The sequence below is a fragment of the Mesoplodon mirus genome (genome assembly GCF_964341445.2).
Source record: "Mesoplodon mirus genome assembly, chromosome: 7".
In the NCBI taxonomy this organism is placed as follows: Eukaryota; Metazoa; Chordata; class Mammalia; order Artiodactyla; family Ziphiidae; genus Mesoplodon; species Mesoplodon mirus.
In genome coordinates, this window is record NC_138983.1 from 26492666 (window position 1) to 26510128 (window position 17463).

Genomic DNA, 17463 nt, shown 5'->3' on the forward strand with positions numbered 1-17463 from the left:
TAATTCTATAGGTATGAGATGGGCCTAGAAAAGTGTGCTTGCTCATTCTAAACCTAGCTCTCATCAACATGTTAGATTTTGGTCAAGCTATCCTTCTATGCCTCAGTGTGATTGCTAAAGTGAATAGAGTTTGCCTCCGACCTTTTAAAGAGGATTAAAATAAGGGCAGGGCTTCCCTGGTGGTGCAGTGGTTGAGAGTCCGCCTGCCGATGCAGGGGACACAGGTTCGTGCCCCGGTCTGGGAAGATCCCACATGCTGCGGAGTGGCTGGGCCCGTGAGCCATGGCCGCTGAGCCTGCGCGTCCGGAGCCTGTGCTCCGCAACGGGAGAGGCCACAACAGTGAGAGGTCCGTGTACCGCAAAAAAAAAAAAACAAAAAAACAAACAAAAAAATAAAATAAGGGCAAAGTGCAAAGTTACATGAGGAAAAATGCTTACGTAAACCAAGGTATGACAAATAGTAAAATTTTTATAGGTAATGTAGGTGACTTTAAAAAGACTTCTTCCTAATTATATCTAAATGTTGCCAGATGATTTCTTTGTAACACGCAACCAAAGAGACTCTGAAAATATAAAAGGTAAAGTCTGTAGCAGTCTATAATGATTAAGATCTTTCTTTTATCTGCATTAAGATCATGCTGTCTTAAAAGAGAGACATACACCCAAACACACAGTATAATATGATTTATATTTTCTAAACATTTAATTTGGAAGGAATTATCAAATGCATGTGAGTTTTAATCTCACCTCTGTAAAAATTATAAAACAAAATACAATTTTATAAATGGTCTTAAATAGGAAAAAAGCAACGCCTGGCAAAAAACATAAAGAACAGAATTTTCTATTTCTCAGGAGTATGTTTTTTTTTTGAGCTCCTGCAAAGAGGAAACAAATTCACATATACGTACACACCCACTCAAATAAATTTGTGCACAAACATTCATTCCAGAAGTTTATAGCTTATACTCTACTATGTTCTTAAGGGGAGATTGGTCATATATACAATTAGAAGAAAATACAAAATATAGGTCAAAATGATTACCTATGGTGTTCTGTGTCTAGACATTAAGAGATACAGGGGGTTGCTGGTAACTTTAATCAATATTATTTTGATAGCAGAAAAGTAAGTTACTTCTTCCAGGTTCTCAAACTATTATTTATAAAATTCAACAAATTTTCCAGATTAATAGTTATAGTCAGATACAGATAACGTAGCAATGAAAATGGGTGTGTCTACTCATCATTAATATGCACAACTTATCAAGTTGTCACTCCTAGATTTGAGGCCTGTATCTTTATTTGGTGGTATAACAACCCTTGCAAATCCGTAACATTGCAACCCTGTTCCCTCTGAAGAACTAACTCTCTAGCAAGTGTTTGTTTTGTTTTTTTTTTAAAGAAAACTATTGACCCCACTCCCCATAATAAAACATGACTGATAGCAAGAGTTCACAATAAAAACGTGCAAAATATGGTGAATGCTATGCAATAATTTAAAATAAAAAAACAAGTGATTATATAAAGGCCACCAATTTATATTTAAATGCCAAATTCTGTGAAGTATTTCCAACCAAAAAGAAATCCTAAAAAAAGAGTAGGTCAAATATTATGACTTGGGATAATCTAACAGTTAGAAATTCTTACCTTTTTAGTATTCAATACAAGAAATCTACAAACTTTTTCTGTACAGAGGATACAGATATCCCAGTTGTAGCTGTGACATCCATAACAGATTTTTTGAACCATTAAAAGGAACAAAAAAGTGCTCCCTTCTTAACTGCAAAGATACAAAGTTCCTTATCCAGCTGATTATGATCAAGTTCAGGTCCAGGATGCTAACAGATCTCCAGTGGCATAGTACACGTGCTTATTCCTCCTTTACTCTCTGCAGTTTGTCATAAAGGGCTGAATTGACATGTCTTTTTGGTTCAGGGAAAACAAACCATTTAAATAATGTGAATGTCCTATATCACCAAGACAACAAGGTGGGCTTAGTGAGATGGGAGTGACATAGATTTTTTAAATACCCTAAACCCTTTTGCTGGCCCAGGATATGGTGGTGGCGGTGAAACATTGTGTTTTCTGGTCAGTGCCATTGCCTGTTCATAAGAAGGTAACCCTGTGTCCTCCACTGAAGGTGGCAATGGAGACAAGACAGCCTCCTCAGGTCTTCTGAAAATGATGGAGGGAGTGTGTCTGCCGCTTCTTGCGTAGGTGGCTGAAGAACTAAACAGAGACAGCATTGAGGTCTAGGAAAGGCAGCATTTTTAGGTTAAGATGGCAATATTAAAAAATCCAACCATTTTGATAAAGGTGAACCCAATTTATTTTTATTGTTTTAATTTTTTTGGCCGTGCTGTGTGGCTTGTGGCATCTCAGTTCCCCAACCAGGAACTGAACCCGGTCCATGGCAGTGAAAGCACTGAATCCTAACCACCAGACCACCAGGGAAGTCCCTGAACCTGACTTATTAATATAACAACAGTTTTATTTTACCCATAAACTCTGAAAGAATCTTGATATAATGGAAAGATCAAGAACTTTGAAGTCAGTCATGGGTAAGAAACAGGATCTTGTCATTTCATAGCTATGTGACCAGAGGCAAGGTAACCTAACTCAGCTTTCCTCCTCTACACAATGGGGATGACAATAGCTACCTCAACAGAGATGTTTTGTGTGGATTGAGAAAGATGTCTTATGTAAAGCATCTAAGCAATGTCTGGAACACTGTAACAAGTCCTTGGCAAGTCCTACTTTTATTCTGTTGTCAAAACACGTGAATTCCCTTTTTCTCCTGCTCCTGAATTAAAATTTTCTCAAAGTATGGTGTGAAACCAAATCCAGGCTTTGTTGAAAGGCAGCATAACTCCAAGCCTAGGAAATTGATGCCACAGAGATAATCACAACAGGGATGCCCGTCTCTCTCTCCTCTGTTCCCCACTGAATCCCTGCTGCCTGGGCCATCCCTCCTAAACAGGACTTCTATCATATCATTCTTCTCCTCAAAAGTCTAACCTGCAGCCTACTTTCTACTGAATCAAGTTCTAACTCCTGTGCCTCCTTTTCAAAGCCTCCCTTATTCTGGCCTCACTTTATTTTATAGCTCTCTGCTCTTGCCAAGGTAGCCTCTTTACTCTCCTCTGTATGTGCAATGAATTCTCTGGTCTAGCTCTGTGGTTTCACCTGTACTGTTCCCTTTCTCAGATTATTATCTTTTCCCCATTGATCTCCATTGATTTAAGTCCAACAATTACAAAAAAATTTTTTTAATTAAAAAAAAACATGGCCTAGTTCAATATGGCCACTGTTTTCATAAAACTCTGTCACCTACACCACCAGCCAATGAAATTTGAAAGGCAACACAGGTCTGGTGTTTTGAAACTACATTTTCCCTTCTCACTTGTGAATTACAAATTAAAATTCAGACATTAGTAAACTGATCTGTTTAGACTGTGAAGTTGGCTGCCTATGAAGCATCTAGGCATAAATTAACCTATTATAGTTATGACTAATAAGATAATTAAAATGTATAGGTAATCCCCAACATCTAGTCAATATTTACAGTATTCTTCCCAATAAGAGACAGCTTAGCAGACCCAATATACTGCAAACTTTTGCAAACTAAATCAATCAATTTGCCCCTTAGAATGCCTTTTCCTTTGGAGGTTATAATGAGATCTGGAATTGGATGGAAGGACAGAGGAAAATTGCAGAGAGAAGAGAAGAAAAAAATCTGTGTAAATCTAGGAACTGGATAATCAGCCCTTCAATAGTTGAGAGGTGACTGATAGCCTCAGAAGTTTACTTAGAGGAGTCAACACAATTCCTCCTCTGTCAGAAATCTGGAATGTATTCATGGTAGGCTTGTCACTTGCCACATTCATTAGCTTGTGACGAAAAGTTCTACTTGTTTGTTTATAGGAAACAGGAGAGACAGATGTTTTATTTGAAGAAATGAATTTTTCCATGTTGACCTTCAAAATTTAAGTTACAGGAACAGTATAATTATATTAAAGTCATTAAGTGTCTCCACAGTGATTTCTTACATGATTGAAATCAGAAAGTATGCACCAGGAACATCTCAAATAAGCTGACAGCATTATACTATGCCTATTTTCCTCCATAAAATATAGGGACTAAGAAATGAAAAGATCTTGTTTCCCATTTCTTGGCATGTTTTTACAGAGGAATGAGACAAACTATTCTAACAATGATCTTATTTTTTACTCTTTTCTTTTTCAAATATTCCTCACCCTTCCCCCACTTCCAGACTTGCAAAATGTAGAAAGAGAACACATAACTCTGCTGCAAGAATTTCTTGGGACAATTGATGAACGGTACTTCACTAAGTATTTAAAAGTTAATCTTAACACAAGTGAATGTCTGGTTAACCTAGTTTGAAATGTCCCCTATAAAGGGTTTCTGTGAGAATCAAAGTGAGACAGTAGATGTAAAAATGACCTGTAAACAGTACAGCATTATACTGTACTAACATTAAGTATAACTAAACTTTTAAAATAAGAGATGGGACTTCCCTGGTGGTGCAGTGGTTGAGAGTCCGCCTGCCGATGCAGGGGACGCGGGTTCGTGCCCCGGTCCAGGAAGATTCCACATGCCGTGGAGCGGCTGGGCCCGTGAGCTATGGCTGCTGAGCCTGCGCGTCCGGAGCCTGTGCTCCGCAACAGGAGAGGCCACAGCAGTGAGAGGCTCGCATACAGCAAAAAAACCCAAAAAAACAAAAAAACAAAAAAAATAAAATAAGAGATATCCAGGTTTTCAAAATTTTATAATAACATACATAGAAAATATGCATAATAATGGCACCTCTTTATTCCCTGTGTCTTTGAATTCTGCTTCTAACCTCATGCAGGAAAGAAGCTAGAAGGTTTCAGAGAAAAAAGGCATAAGGTAAGAAGGTGTAGTGGTGCAGAAAAGTAGAAAAATGAAGAAAAACCAGAAAGAAAAGAGAAGACAATGTCGAGCATGAGGACACTGAACAATGGTTGTGCTCACAGACCTTGAGGGAAATTATTAAATGTGAGGGCACACAGGGACTTTTTGGGGAAAATACTATAAATGGGGTGGAAAAGAAGGAAAGATAAAAGGAGAGTCTTTGAAGGCATATTTTCCAATTTCTTCATTAACCTGTGAGTTTCCGGGTATGCTGCAGCTTGTGGAGAAGGACATATTGAATAAAATCTTAGTCAAAAGCCCTAGAAAGCAGGAAGAACTTGCTCATTTCCTGTCTGTTAAGTAAGGGAAGCCTCTCAGCTTAAAACATAGTGGCTTGGGGCTTCCCTGGTGGCGCAGTGGTTGACAGTCCGCCTGCCAATGCAGGGGACATGGGTTCATACCCCAGTCCGGGAAGATCCCACATGCCGCAGAGCGGCTAGGCCCGTGAGCCATGGCCGCTGAGCCTGTGCGTCCAGAGCCTGTGCTCCGCAATGGGAGAGGCCACAATAGTTAGAGGTCTGCGTACCGAGAAAAACATAGTGGCTTAAGAAAAACTGCACAAAATTTTCCTTATCTTCTCTCACTTTTCAAAATTTTATAGGATTTACAGAAGTCTCAGACAATCTCCTTAGAGCCTGCCCATGATCACATTAATGCCTCAGGGAGTTGTTGAGGAATTCCAGCCTGGGGATAGAATTACACTATACTTTGCCCCTGTCCTCTGCCCCCTTTGCTGGCATGTCCTCCTCTGCACGCTTACTGTGGGCATCTTTTAAGACTCCGTCACTTGCCTTCTGTCCTTGCATCACACTCAGAGAACTTGCCTACTCTCATGGCTTCAGCTTTTATCCTCCAATGGATTTCTCTAAATTCCATATCTGTTGCCCTAAACTCTTACCTTAACAATAAAGAAAACGTTTTTATTATGGTAAAATACGTGTAACATAAAATTTGTCGTTATAACCATTTTCAAGTGTACAATTCAATGGTATTAATTATATTCACAATGTTGTACAACCATCACCACTATCTATTTCCATAATCATTTTATCACGTGGTTACCATCATTAGCTTCTTCATAGCATTTGAAAGTGTAAATAGGGATATATAAGCATTAATTTCGATAGCCTGTTTTGCATGTGGTACTTTTTGTTGAATAAGGTTAGCTCTTCACTTTCTCATCTATACTTACAGATAAGATAATAGAGAAGATAATAACTTTTTATTCTAATAAGGATGTTGAGATTCTATTATGCAAACAGTTATGGCCTTTATGAAGCTTTACTAATGTGCTGGAACTCAGTTAATAGTAATGTACCAATGTTGGTTTGTTAGTTTTACAAATGTACTATGGTAACATAAGATGTTAGCAATGAGGGAGCTGTGTGAAGGATATAAGGGAACTCTCTGTGCTACCTTTGTAACTTTCCTGTGTATCTAAAATTATTCCAAAATCAAAAGTGTATTTTAAAAAAAAGGCAGCCATTTTTTTTAGCCATTTAAAAATGACAGTATAGAATGTATAACAGTGAATTAAATATTTTTATTTGGTACTTACCCTGGATGTTGTTGCCTGTTACACTTAGTGATACAAAGATAGTAACCAAGTAATCCAAAAATAACCAAAAATACTCCAGCAGCAATTAGTCCAGTCAGAAGGCCCATAACATCGATTTTCTCTCTGTTAGCATCTTAAGATAAATCATTAAAATAACATGAATATAACAACTGAAAAGCACCACCTATGATTTCAATAAATTCAAGGCTGGGTGTAAGCATGCTATTAAGCATCTAATAATTAATATTGATTACTTTTACAAGTCTGTGCTACAGACATGACCAGAAAACATTTAGATACACTTCCTAAAAGCCCTAGTTCTGACTTCATTTATTTTTAATTTTTTTAAGTTTTTGACCATACTGTGCGGCATGCAGGATCCCCAACCAGGGATCAAACATGTGTCCTCTGCACTGGAAGCATGGAGTCTTAACCACTGGACCGCCAGGGAAGTCCTTAGCTTCATTTTATTTATTTATTTATTTATTTTTATTATTTTTTTTTGCGGTAGGCGGGCCTCTCACTGTCGTGGCCTCTCCCATTGCGGAGCAGAGGCTCTGGACGCGCAGGCTCAGTGGCCATGGCTCATGGGCCCAGCCGCTCCGTGGCATGTGGGATCTTCCTGGACCGGGGCGTGAACCCATGTCCCCTGCATCAGCAGGCGGACTCTCAACCACTACGCCACCAAGGAAGCCCAGCTTTATTTATTTTAAATGTTATGTTAAATGGACGAAAGTCAAGACTAAGCGGGATAAACATGTTCTTTGTTCAACTATACACATTTTGGTATTAACTACTAAGATAAATGAAGTAAGCAATTCCAGTGTAGCTATGTAATACAGTCTCCCTATAGCTGGGGCCCTACCTAGGGGGAATGAAAAAAAGAGCTGGCAAACACAAACAAAACAAAACAAAACAAACCTGACTAAAAAGCAGCTAGAGATGATAAATGTAGATAAAATAAAGGATCTCTCCTCTCTAGGAGTTACTTAATTCTCCCTAACAATCCTAATTTACCTAGTAGCATAAGTATTCCATTTACTTGTAATGGTAAAAAAGAAAAAAAAATTAAAATAGTTTACTATTTGAAACTAATAGAGTTCTACTTTTATTCTGTGCAAGTCTTGACTTAGCTGAACTGTTTAAAATAGAATTAAGCCTATTATCTCATTTCCCTACTATCTCACCAAACTTGATTTTCAGTGTGTAAATAGATGAATGTGGCCTTCTCTGTCTTAGATAGCCCAGTGTATAACTGAGAAATCTTCCTTGGCTTTACAAGGTATGTATGTTGTGCAACAACCAAACTCAAACAATGAAACTAAAAATGTACTCTGATAGAGGGTGGGAAAAAACATGAAAATTGATCAGTTCTTGCCTTACCTGATTTTGTGGTTGGTCCTTTAATTGAATATTCTTGCCAAAATGTCATCTAAGAGAAAGGTAAAATTTCCAAGTTTATTTAATTTCTTTATTATCATTTCATTTGGTCTCAATGAGCTAGACTAGGGGTGGTAAATGCTTGGCATGTGCCACAGGTAGGATACCAGTTCAATCATGCTGGAGGGCGTGACTCACTCTAATAAAGTACTGCCATCCACCACTGTTTCTTCCAACTCTGGAATTGGTCAGGGGATTATTGCCAGTGCTAGCTCTCCACTACTGTGTGCTGATAGTCTCCCTTCACCTGCCCAGAGCTCTCGCTCAGGCAACAGGGGACACTATCGCATTAGAGAGTCGATGAAAGTAGCAGAGGTGGAAGTTGAAGCAGGGGACGCATTATCATGTTTGAAAAGGAGTCTGATTTTTTTCTACATTAGGTGAGCCCTCAGTTTCCTAGGAAATGTTATTGAAAGTTATTTATTGATTTGGAAAGACATTCCTGAGACTGTTTAAGTTCAGTGTTACTTGAGAGAATGGAAGCCATTTTTAAGGAACTGTGATAAAATTAGAAAACGGGTTTGTGAAAAACAATAGAATTTCAACAGGCACAACTACAACGCAGAGTAGACTTTCTTTCCCTTCTCTAATAGATGCAGCAGATAATAGCAGGGAATGGAATCTGGGCACAATTTTGGAAGAAAAAAGAACTAAGTTTCAATAGCACCTGCATTTAAAGGATACCTAGAGAGGTTCTTATTGACCAAAGAGTAAAATGGGATTCTTGAGGAAGGGGAAAAGGAGCTGGGGTTATTTAATCTACAAAAGTGCAAAATCTGGGTCACTTGTCATTCTTAAAGAATATGCCAGATTATAACAGGGACAGTGCTGGCTGTTTGTTTTGTACCTTTTCAGGATTAACAGATAGGATTTAATTATATTTTAAGGGAGAACATCTAAAGGTTTATTGCCAAGCAATAAAATCCTGAATGCAGGGACCATATATCTTATCTTCAGTCTCTAGCAGAGCACTTGGCACATAGTGGGTCATCAATAAGTACTTGAAATATAAATACAGTAATCAAAAATGGTAAGTCCTAATAGAAAAAATTGCTCTGAGTCTTGAATGATTGAAGCCTGAGTCAGAGAACTAACTCAGATAATATCCTGAAGTTTAATTCACTCTGCTTCGTGATTGTCTTTGAATATCATAATGTTAAACACAGAAAATCACAACATAATTGATAATTTGCTAATTACTATAAGCCCAGTTAAGTATAAAGCCAAGTCTAAATGGGCTAATTACAATATAAGAAAGTAGAAAGAGATAACAGGTATACAATCTGAATTTTATTTAAGGCACATAATCTCTACTGACTGAAAGTGCCACTTTCTTAAGGACAATTTAATAGATGTCTAGCCAATTAACATCATCAACCAAATTACCGTTTTATCTTCATCCACAAAAATTTCTCTGGCTTCCTCATAATTACAAAGTTCTTCTCTGCATTCTCTTTCTAGGTCACCGGGAGTGAAGAGCTCCAAATCAAATCTATTATATAGGAGGTGTCTACGTATGAACAAGTTTGCTTCTTCTTTTGATGTAAAGACTAGCAAAACAATAGAAAGATTTCAAACACTGATAAAAAATAAGGCAGAAAATTCCTGTTTTAATTATGGTAAAAGCATATAGTTCTTTTGATGTGGTTAAATTATACCAAACTTTCTTGTGTGGTTTTAAAATCTGACAAAAAGAAATATCATCAGAAAAAATAATTCCTGTTAAATATGAAATACAGATACTAACAAAATTCCAGAACATACTTGAGTAGATTATGTCCAAAATTATCAGCATAAATAAAAATTATTTGAGTATCACTTTTCCCTCTAGACAATTATTTTTCCAATAAATGACAGGCCAGACTATTCTATTTCTAAAGCATTGGTTTCCTATTATCTTGACTGAGAAAAATTAGTCTGGTGTAATGGACAGAGTACTGGACTGAGTTAGAAGACAGAGACTCTTCTTTTTGATTTGGCTTAGCTATCAGCTATATTCTGGGATAAGTCACTTATATCTCTGGGTTGCCATTTCCTGAAACACTTTTTGGGTTTTTTTTGGCCACACTGTGTGGCATGTGGGATCTTAATTCCCTGACCAGGGGTCGAACCCATGTCCCCTGCACTGGGAGTACGGAGTCTTAACCACTGGACCTCCAGGGAAGTCCCTGGGTTGCCATTTCCTCATTTGGAAAATGGGAATATGAACTAAATTATAACTAAGATCTCTTTATGTTTTAAAATTATAAATTCATACATTTATATTAAAATTGTTCTATCAGGTTTATACCAAAAATTTTTAAACTTCTAAGCTAATAAAATCATAAGTTACTTATAAGATTAATTAAAAGCCATTCAGTCCCTCCCAAAGGAGTAGCTCCCTCCACTCAGCCCCTAAACATGTGTCTACAAAGTTTTATAAGACTCCGTCTACATGTGCATGTAGGGAAGGTAAATGGTAAGTAAACACCATAGCTAAGCACAGGTTGACACAAAACCAAAATATCCTACCAAGGCAGTGTTTTCAAAACCTGAAAACTTCAAACTTGTTCTGGTGTCACACAAAGCTGAAGCGATCTTGCTCCAGATCATATTACTGAGACTGGAATTCAGAAACTCTCTGAGAACTACCCCAACTGCTTATAAGAATTTAAAAGTGTTGGTATTTCTCACTGCTAACCAATACTAAAGGAAGAATATATTAAAGTGGGCAACTGAAAGATGGATCAAGACTGATGACAGGGACTTCCCTGGTGGTGCAGTGGTTAAGAATCCGCCTGCCAATTCAGGGGACATGGGTTTGATCCCTGGTCTGGGAAGATCCCACGTGCCGCAGAGTAACTAAGCCTGTGCCTCAACTACAGAGCCTGTGTTCTAGAGCCCACGAGCCACAATTACTGAGCCCACGCATCACAACTACTGAAGCCCACGCGCCTAGAGCCCGGGCTGTGCAACAAGAGAAACCACTGCAATGAGAATCCTGCACACCGCAATGAAGAGTAGCCCCCGCTCACCGCAACTAGAGAAAGCCCGCGTGCAGCCAAAAATAAGACCCAATGCAGCCAAAAACTAAAAGACTGACGACAGTGCATAGTCTGGAAGACTAATACTGATTAGAGAGTGACCTCAGGTTGGCCATTTATTCTTAGCCTTTGAGACCAGTCACACCTTGGCCAAGATATTTTCCCTACTAATCAGTCACTTTTCCAAGCAGGTCTGAATCTTAACAGAGCTGGATTTGTCCAATACAGTAGCCACTAGCCACATATGGCTATTGAGCACTTGAAATGTGGCTAGTGTGAATTGAGATGTGCTGTAAGTATAAATACACAGGGGACTTCAAAGACATGGTTTAAAAAAATATGAAATATCTCAGTGCTTTCTATTGCTTATATTTGGAAATACTGGGTTAAATATTTTGGATATATTAAGTTAAATTAACTACATAATTAAAATTAATTTCACTTTTTTTTGCTTTTTAAAATGTGGCTCTAGAAAATTTTTAATTTTTTATGTGGTTCGTATTTTATTTTTCTTGGCCAGTGCTATTCTAGTGTATTCATTTCTATGTTAGAAAAAACACATATGAGCTATTTGAACCAAGGGGGAAGCCAGAATGGGATCATTGGTGATAGGTGTTTTGAGAAATATTCTAAAGGGTAGATCAGTGTGATAAAATATTTTTGTTCTTCTTCGTCTTCTTGTAGATTTTACACTACCACCTAATGGAGACAGAATGCAAAATTTTCCAAGTCTCCATCATCTCTCATTGGGATTCTTGCAATGGCCCTCTAAGGCAGGGGTCCCCAACTCCCGGGCCACAGACCACTAGACCACTATCGGTCTGAGGCCTCTTAGGATCCGGGCAGCACAGCAGGAGGTGAGCAGCGGGCCAGCGAGCGAAGCTTCATCTGCCGCTCCGCTCCCCATCACTGGCATTACTGCCTGAGCCATCCACCGCAACATCCGTGGAAAAATTGTCTTCCACGAAACCGGTCGCTGGTGCCAAAAAGGTTGGGGACGGCTGCTCTAAGGGCTCTCCTTGTCCTCTACAGCTACACTGGTTTCCAGTGTGCCTGGTTCTCTCCTGCCTTTGAACTTGCTGTTTCCTCTAAATAGAACTTTCTTCTTTCACTCTGCTCTCTCACTTCCTTCAGGATTTTGTTCAACGTTACCTTGAACCCCATCCCCACTCACCCACCTCTGGCAATCCCCATCTCCTACTATACTTTGTTTTTCTTCATAGCACTTATCACCATCTGGTGTTCTGTATGCTTTACTTACTTGTTACCACTCTGTTCCCCTAGCTAGAAGGAAAGTTCCATTAAAGCAAGGGATGTTGACACATAGACATGCCAAAAAAATTACTTACAAAAATAAATGAATGAACTTGACTTTTCTGTAGCGGGAAGGAACTCTTGGACCTAAATTCTACCAGTTGAAGCAATTCAGAGATACAGTCCGTTACTCAGCTTGGCATAGGTTTAAAATATTAAACCAGTAATGAAGTAACTCTGAGCCTGCCTAACTTAGCTATATTGTACTTACTACATGAAATCTAATTTCAGAATGGAGAATTAGAATCTGCCTCTGTATTGCCACTTCTCAGATATGCCCAGATCTTTACATTTTATTGGCTAGAAAAGCAGTGCCAAATTTCTCATTGTTGGTCTCCTATTCAAGTCAGTTATCTGAGTTATAAACTGACCCTGCCCTCCAAAGGGGACTTTCAACTTAAAAGGAAAATTAAAAAGCGAGTCATAAATATTTTTGTTGCTCCTGAAATGATAGTTATGCCAACGAAAGTCTTCACTGATGTATAAAACATGCCCTCCAGGAGGGGCTGCTGTTTACCACTTCCCTGAGTGTGAAAGTTCTGATTCAGTCCGTGGTTGACCTTAGACTTTCAGTGCCTTATCAAACATCTTCCTGCCTCCCTTATGATCTTAGGAGAAACACTGTCCTTTGTTATTTGGGTTCTAAGTGGCCCTGGATTTGCTTTTAATTGAAAGAGGCAAACTTCCTTGCCCTTGGAGCATCCCGAACTTCCAGCAAGAGTTCCTATTTTCCCTCTGGCCATTGCTGAAGGATGCACTGGCCTTTGCACTTTGGTATCTGCCTCCTCAGATTGTCTTTCCATCTCCATGTCTCCTGTCTTAGACCATCCTAGGAAGTTACCTGTGCATTCCCCTATTTTAAGCCCACCAACTGAGATATTCCATTTTCCTCCTCTCTCCTGTCTCCCCATGCTTTCTAAATAAATTCTTTTTAGGTCATTTCAACCCCACCTTTGGGCTTTATCAGAATGCAGCTGAAGGTCCTTTATTTTCCTAATTACTTTTCATATCTACATTTATTATATCTCATTTGCAGATAGAGAGCACTGGCTTCTGTGCCATACGACTCTCTGGAGACAGAGTTACTGCTAACTCACGCTTTCCTCTGCTCTTGAAAGTCTCTGTTTTAACCTCTGTCATAGAGTTTATGGAGATTATCAGTTTACACCCTGCCTCTCCCACTAGATGAAGTAGTCCTCCCGGTCAGGATTACAGTCTTTCATTTCTACATCTCCAGTGCCTAGCAGAGGGCTTGGCACATAGTATATGTTAATAAAGAGGTTATTACGGAACAAATCAGCTTTTTAAATATACAGGATTCTTCATTTACACTTCCCACAGATATCTCCAGCCTTCTGCACTCAAGTATGATCTCTTAATTCCTTCCATAGTTTGTGATGTCCTTGAGACTGTCTTTTATGCTCTATCGTGTGAATGAATGAATACACTCACAAGCATTCTGGAGATCAGCATCTGGTCCTGCTGAGCATGGATCATCCACCTTATATATGATTGGACTTACATATATGGTGCAACTTGGGAGGCACCAAGAAGGATTTCCTTCCAAATCTCCCCCATCCCACTGGCTAGCCTATCCAATTGCCTAAAATTCTGCCGTCAGTGTTTGATTCCTTCAGGTTAAGATACTGCCCTATCTTAACACACACACACACACACACACACACACACTCCTAGAAGGTTTGAGACACTAAGCTGTATTAATCATTAATAAGTCATCCAGGAGTATTAGTGTAACAGATCCTTCCCAAAAGGAAACGAGAGTAGGATCTGATGAGAATGAATAAGGGACAGGAATGTGTGGAGAGGTAGATCCAAAGCACTGGCACTGGGTAGGGAAGCACAATGACTACGCAGGGAGAAATGAAAGCCAATTTTTTTTTCTTTTCTATTTTTCCTGGTTAAGCTTTCAAAATATGGGCAGGAATCAGTCTAAGACCTGGAGTCCACAAGGTATGGAATTCTAGGTTGGCAAGCCCCAAACCTAATCTTCTCATACCTTCAGATAACCAGGCATTTAAAAGTAAAAAAGGACCTCAGAGATCATTCCACTCCCCATCCCCCATCATTTTACAAGCTGAAAGGGGTTAAGTAAATTGCCCAGAGTCTCCTAACACATCTGGACTAGATCCTGGTCTCCCTGTCCATCTTTCCAGGAAGAACTGGAAGAATTATGCTCATTATAATTACCACATAGCTTCATCTAGAAAAATGGCACTCACTGATTTTCAGAAGTTGAAATAGGTTTTCCATTCAGTTAACCAGCAACCTGATCTTAAATATATACTTAGCAAAAGTAACTCACAGAAATGAATGTGTATAAATTGCACTTAACATAACAAACCACAACATTACCAAATAAACCACAAATTAAAGGACATTTTAGTGCTTCTATGATTGATGGGGGCATGTAGTTTCAAAGACTGCACTTTCTGGTTTGAGCTCTGTAATCCGAGTCGGGTTTCCAGGAGGGTTTACTTGGAGCCGGAAGCCAGGCTTACCTTCTTCTCCCGCATGCCTAGACTCCTCTGGACTTCTTGTGCGATGAGGGAACGCGAAGGTAAGTACGCGCAGTTGGCTGAGTAGCACGAGGAGTGTAAACATAGTCTGGCAACTGTCAAACAAACCGAAACAAACAAAATAAGCAACCAACCAACAAAAAACACGTCAAAAAAGGCCCCGGCTCAGCACTTTGAGTTCCTGTGGGAACTGAGTCACCTACCTGTTGTGCTCAAAGCCACCGCGCGACTGCGCCCCGCGCGCGGTTTCGGTCGCCGGCGTCCGACCCGCGCCCGGAAAGCGGCCCCGAGAGCGTGCCCGGGGACAAATGCCGCCTCCGCCCTACCCCTCGCCTCCCCACCCCACCCTCCGGACTCTGCCGACGGCAGAGCGGGCACCTATCGCCGCGGCCGCCCTCTGCTTTCCGTTGGTATCGAGCCCGGTCCGCCGAGGTGGCCCCCTCCGAGTCGCCCATTCCCCGTCGGGGCCGAGCCGCCGGGCCCCGCACCTGCAGCTCCGGGCGCATGTTCCAGCAGCTCCCGGGCCGGAGCCCCGTGCTTGGGTAGTCCCTGCGGCCGCCAGACCCTCCGTCTCGGCGCCCCCAAAACCCTCGCCTTGCTCTCCGCAGGGCCGGAGTGGCCCGCACGCTCGAGGAAGCGCCTGGGGTCAGCGGAGCGCCGCCCTGGCCGGCACGGGGACGCGCGGAGCAGGTCCAGCCTTGATCCCGGGAGGCCGCGGAGCTGTGGGAAAGGAGGAAGCAGCTCCTTGGGAGTACCTGGCCGCGCTCCTCCTCCCGGGGGCCGGCTCACCTGCGGCGGGCGGGCAGTTGGCAGGCGTGTCCGGGGAGCCGTCCCTCGCTGTCGCTGTCGCCGCCGCCGCTCCTGCCCTGAGCCCTGGGCTAGCCTGGCCGCCCGCAGCCAGTTCTGGCCCCGCCTTGGCGCTCGGGGCGCAGGTTTGGGACTGGTTTCTAGATCCTGCGTCCTCCGCCGACTCAGGGGAGCGTGTTCGGCTCCCAGTAGCTAAGCAGAGCGTCCTCCGGAGCGTCCGGGGCTTTTCGCTTTGGGTTCCACTAGGCTAGGGGCTCTGTCTTGAGACCTTAGGTCTCAAAGGGTGGTCCGCGAAGGAGAGCAAAGCATTCATCGGAGCCGTACTATGAACTGGGAAGTGACCTTAAAATTAATCGATTATGTTGGTTCTCAAATCGTGGTCCCCCAGGTCTGGGTTATCTCCAAGATCCTTTCAAGGGGTCTCCGAGGTCAAAATGATTTCCTTTATGGTACAAAGACATGATTTGCCTTTTTCACTTTCAATCTCTCATGAATATACAGCGGAAATTTCCAGAGGCTGTTTGACGTGTAATGATGTCATCACTCAGTTAACAGGGCGCCTGCATGTGTATTGTTTTCCAGTATTTTCTATGGTAGTAGGTTTAAGTATCAATATGTACATTTTTATAGAGATTCAAAGAGATTAATAAAATTTGCTTGTTCTTAGTGCTTTCTGTACTGTTATTCGCTATCTTTAGTCATACCTGGCAGGATAGCTATAACATCATTTTTTCAAACAAGTAATCATCTGAAATCTTGAGCTTTTCTTTGAGCCTAGGCAGGAAGACAACAAAAACTAAGTACACTTTGTTGTCTTGATTTGAAATAATATTTTGAAAATTTCTCAGTTTAACAGGTAATATGATAAATACCATTAGATAGAATTCACATAAGTAAAAGCTCTTTGGGGTCCACCACCTATAATGACTTATAGCATCTGGCAGTATGAACACAAACTTCAGCCACTATGGAGCTGCAAGATATTTTGAGATTAGGTAGCAAAGAGAGAAGAGACTAGTCAGTAACAACATTGTTCAAGATTGTCAATTTCTTCTGTTATTTATTTGCTGTATTCATCTTCTTATTTTGTATCATTTGCTTTTTTAAAGTCACAGTATTCTTATGCTTTTCTCCCAAAACATTTTAAATGCTTTTATTCTGGCCATCTGTAGAATTGGGCCAGATATTATGAATCTCATTTTACAAAGGATACTGAAACATGAAGAAGTAAACGATCTTGGAGAGTCATTGGTCAAGTAGTGGCCCAGCTCTTGACTCTTTCCAGTGCTTTTTTGAGTTATTACCAAGCAGTGGAGGGTAGGAGGTAAAGAATTATTTAATTTCAAAAGAAAGAAAAAAAAATCAGAGCAATGAGATTAATGGACTTGGATTAGTATGATAATGCATCTCTGAGTTTGAGCACATACCCACCCACTTACCTGTGTGAACTCAAGAATGAAATGGAAACTCGCTCTATTGTGTGGGCATGAGAATTGACTCAAAGACTGTGACAGGAAATGTTAAGGTTGCAGCCATGAAGCTCAGCGATGTTAAGGTCACATCCACATCCTTAAAGGCACAGCATTAGCTGTGTCATCAGACTACTCAGAACAGAAGATGCTACTTTACTGAACTTATGCTTCTGTGACATTTTAGCCTTGACATTTCAACATTGGTTGTTTGCTGTTTTAATTTATCCCCGTAAAATCAGTAGATGGAAAATGAAAGACTCCTACTGTTCAAGACTGATTATATATCTCTATGCAAGTATTTTCAGATTCAACAAATAGGCAGAGGGGTTAAAGATTTTATTTTAATCATTTGCTTAAAG

General features: G+C 40.5%; 1 protein-coding gene across 2 annotated transcripts; it reads right to left on the reverse strand.

Annotated features, from left to right (window-relative positions):
- Positions 1–1380: 1380 nt before the first annotated feature.
- On the reverse strand, positions 1381–15744 carry PRRG4 (proline rich and Gla domain 4). Of its 2 annotated transcripts, none has more exons than XM_082628189.1 (6): positions 15615–15744; positions 14808–14920; positions 9338–9501; positions 7895–7943; positions 6512–6644; positions 1381–2226 (listed from the first exon to the last, which is right to left on the reverse strand). In XM_082628189.1, exons 2-6 carry the CDS (start codon positions 14908–14910, stop codon positions 1992–1994), a joined length of 684 nt encoding a protein of 227 aa, XP_082484315.1. In that variant the 5' UTR covers positions 14911–14920; positions 15615–15744; the 3' UTR covers positions 1381–1991. The 2 variants fall into 2 exon arrangements, with proteins under 2 accessions (XP_082484315.1, XP_082484316.1); XM_082628190.1 differs by lacking the exon at positions 15615–15744 and adding an exon at positions 15314–15575.
- Positions 15745–17463: the final 1719 nt, after the last annotated feature.

Bases quoted from the DNA above. Each gene is read 5' to 3' on its own strand.
- PRRG4 (XM_082628189.1), bottom strand. From the start codon at position 14,910: ATGTTTACACTCCTCGTGCTACTCAGCCAACTGCGCGTACTTACCTTC. The intron at 9,502-14,807 runs GTAAGCCTGGCT...TTGTTTTGCTAG, and splicing joins TAGGCATGCGGGAGAAGAAG to TCTTTACATCAAAAGAAGAA. The intron at 6,645-7,894 runs GTAAGGCAAGAA...ATTTATCTTAAG, and splicing joins AGGACCAACCACAAAATCAG to ATGCTAACAGAGAGAAAATC.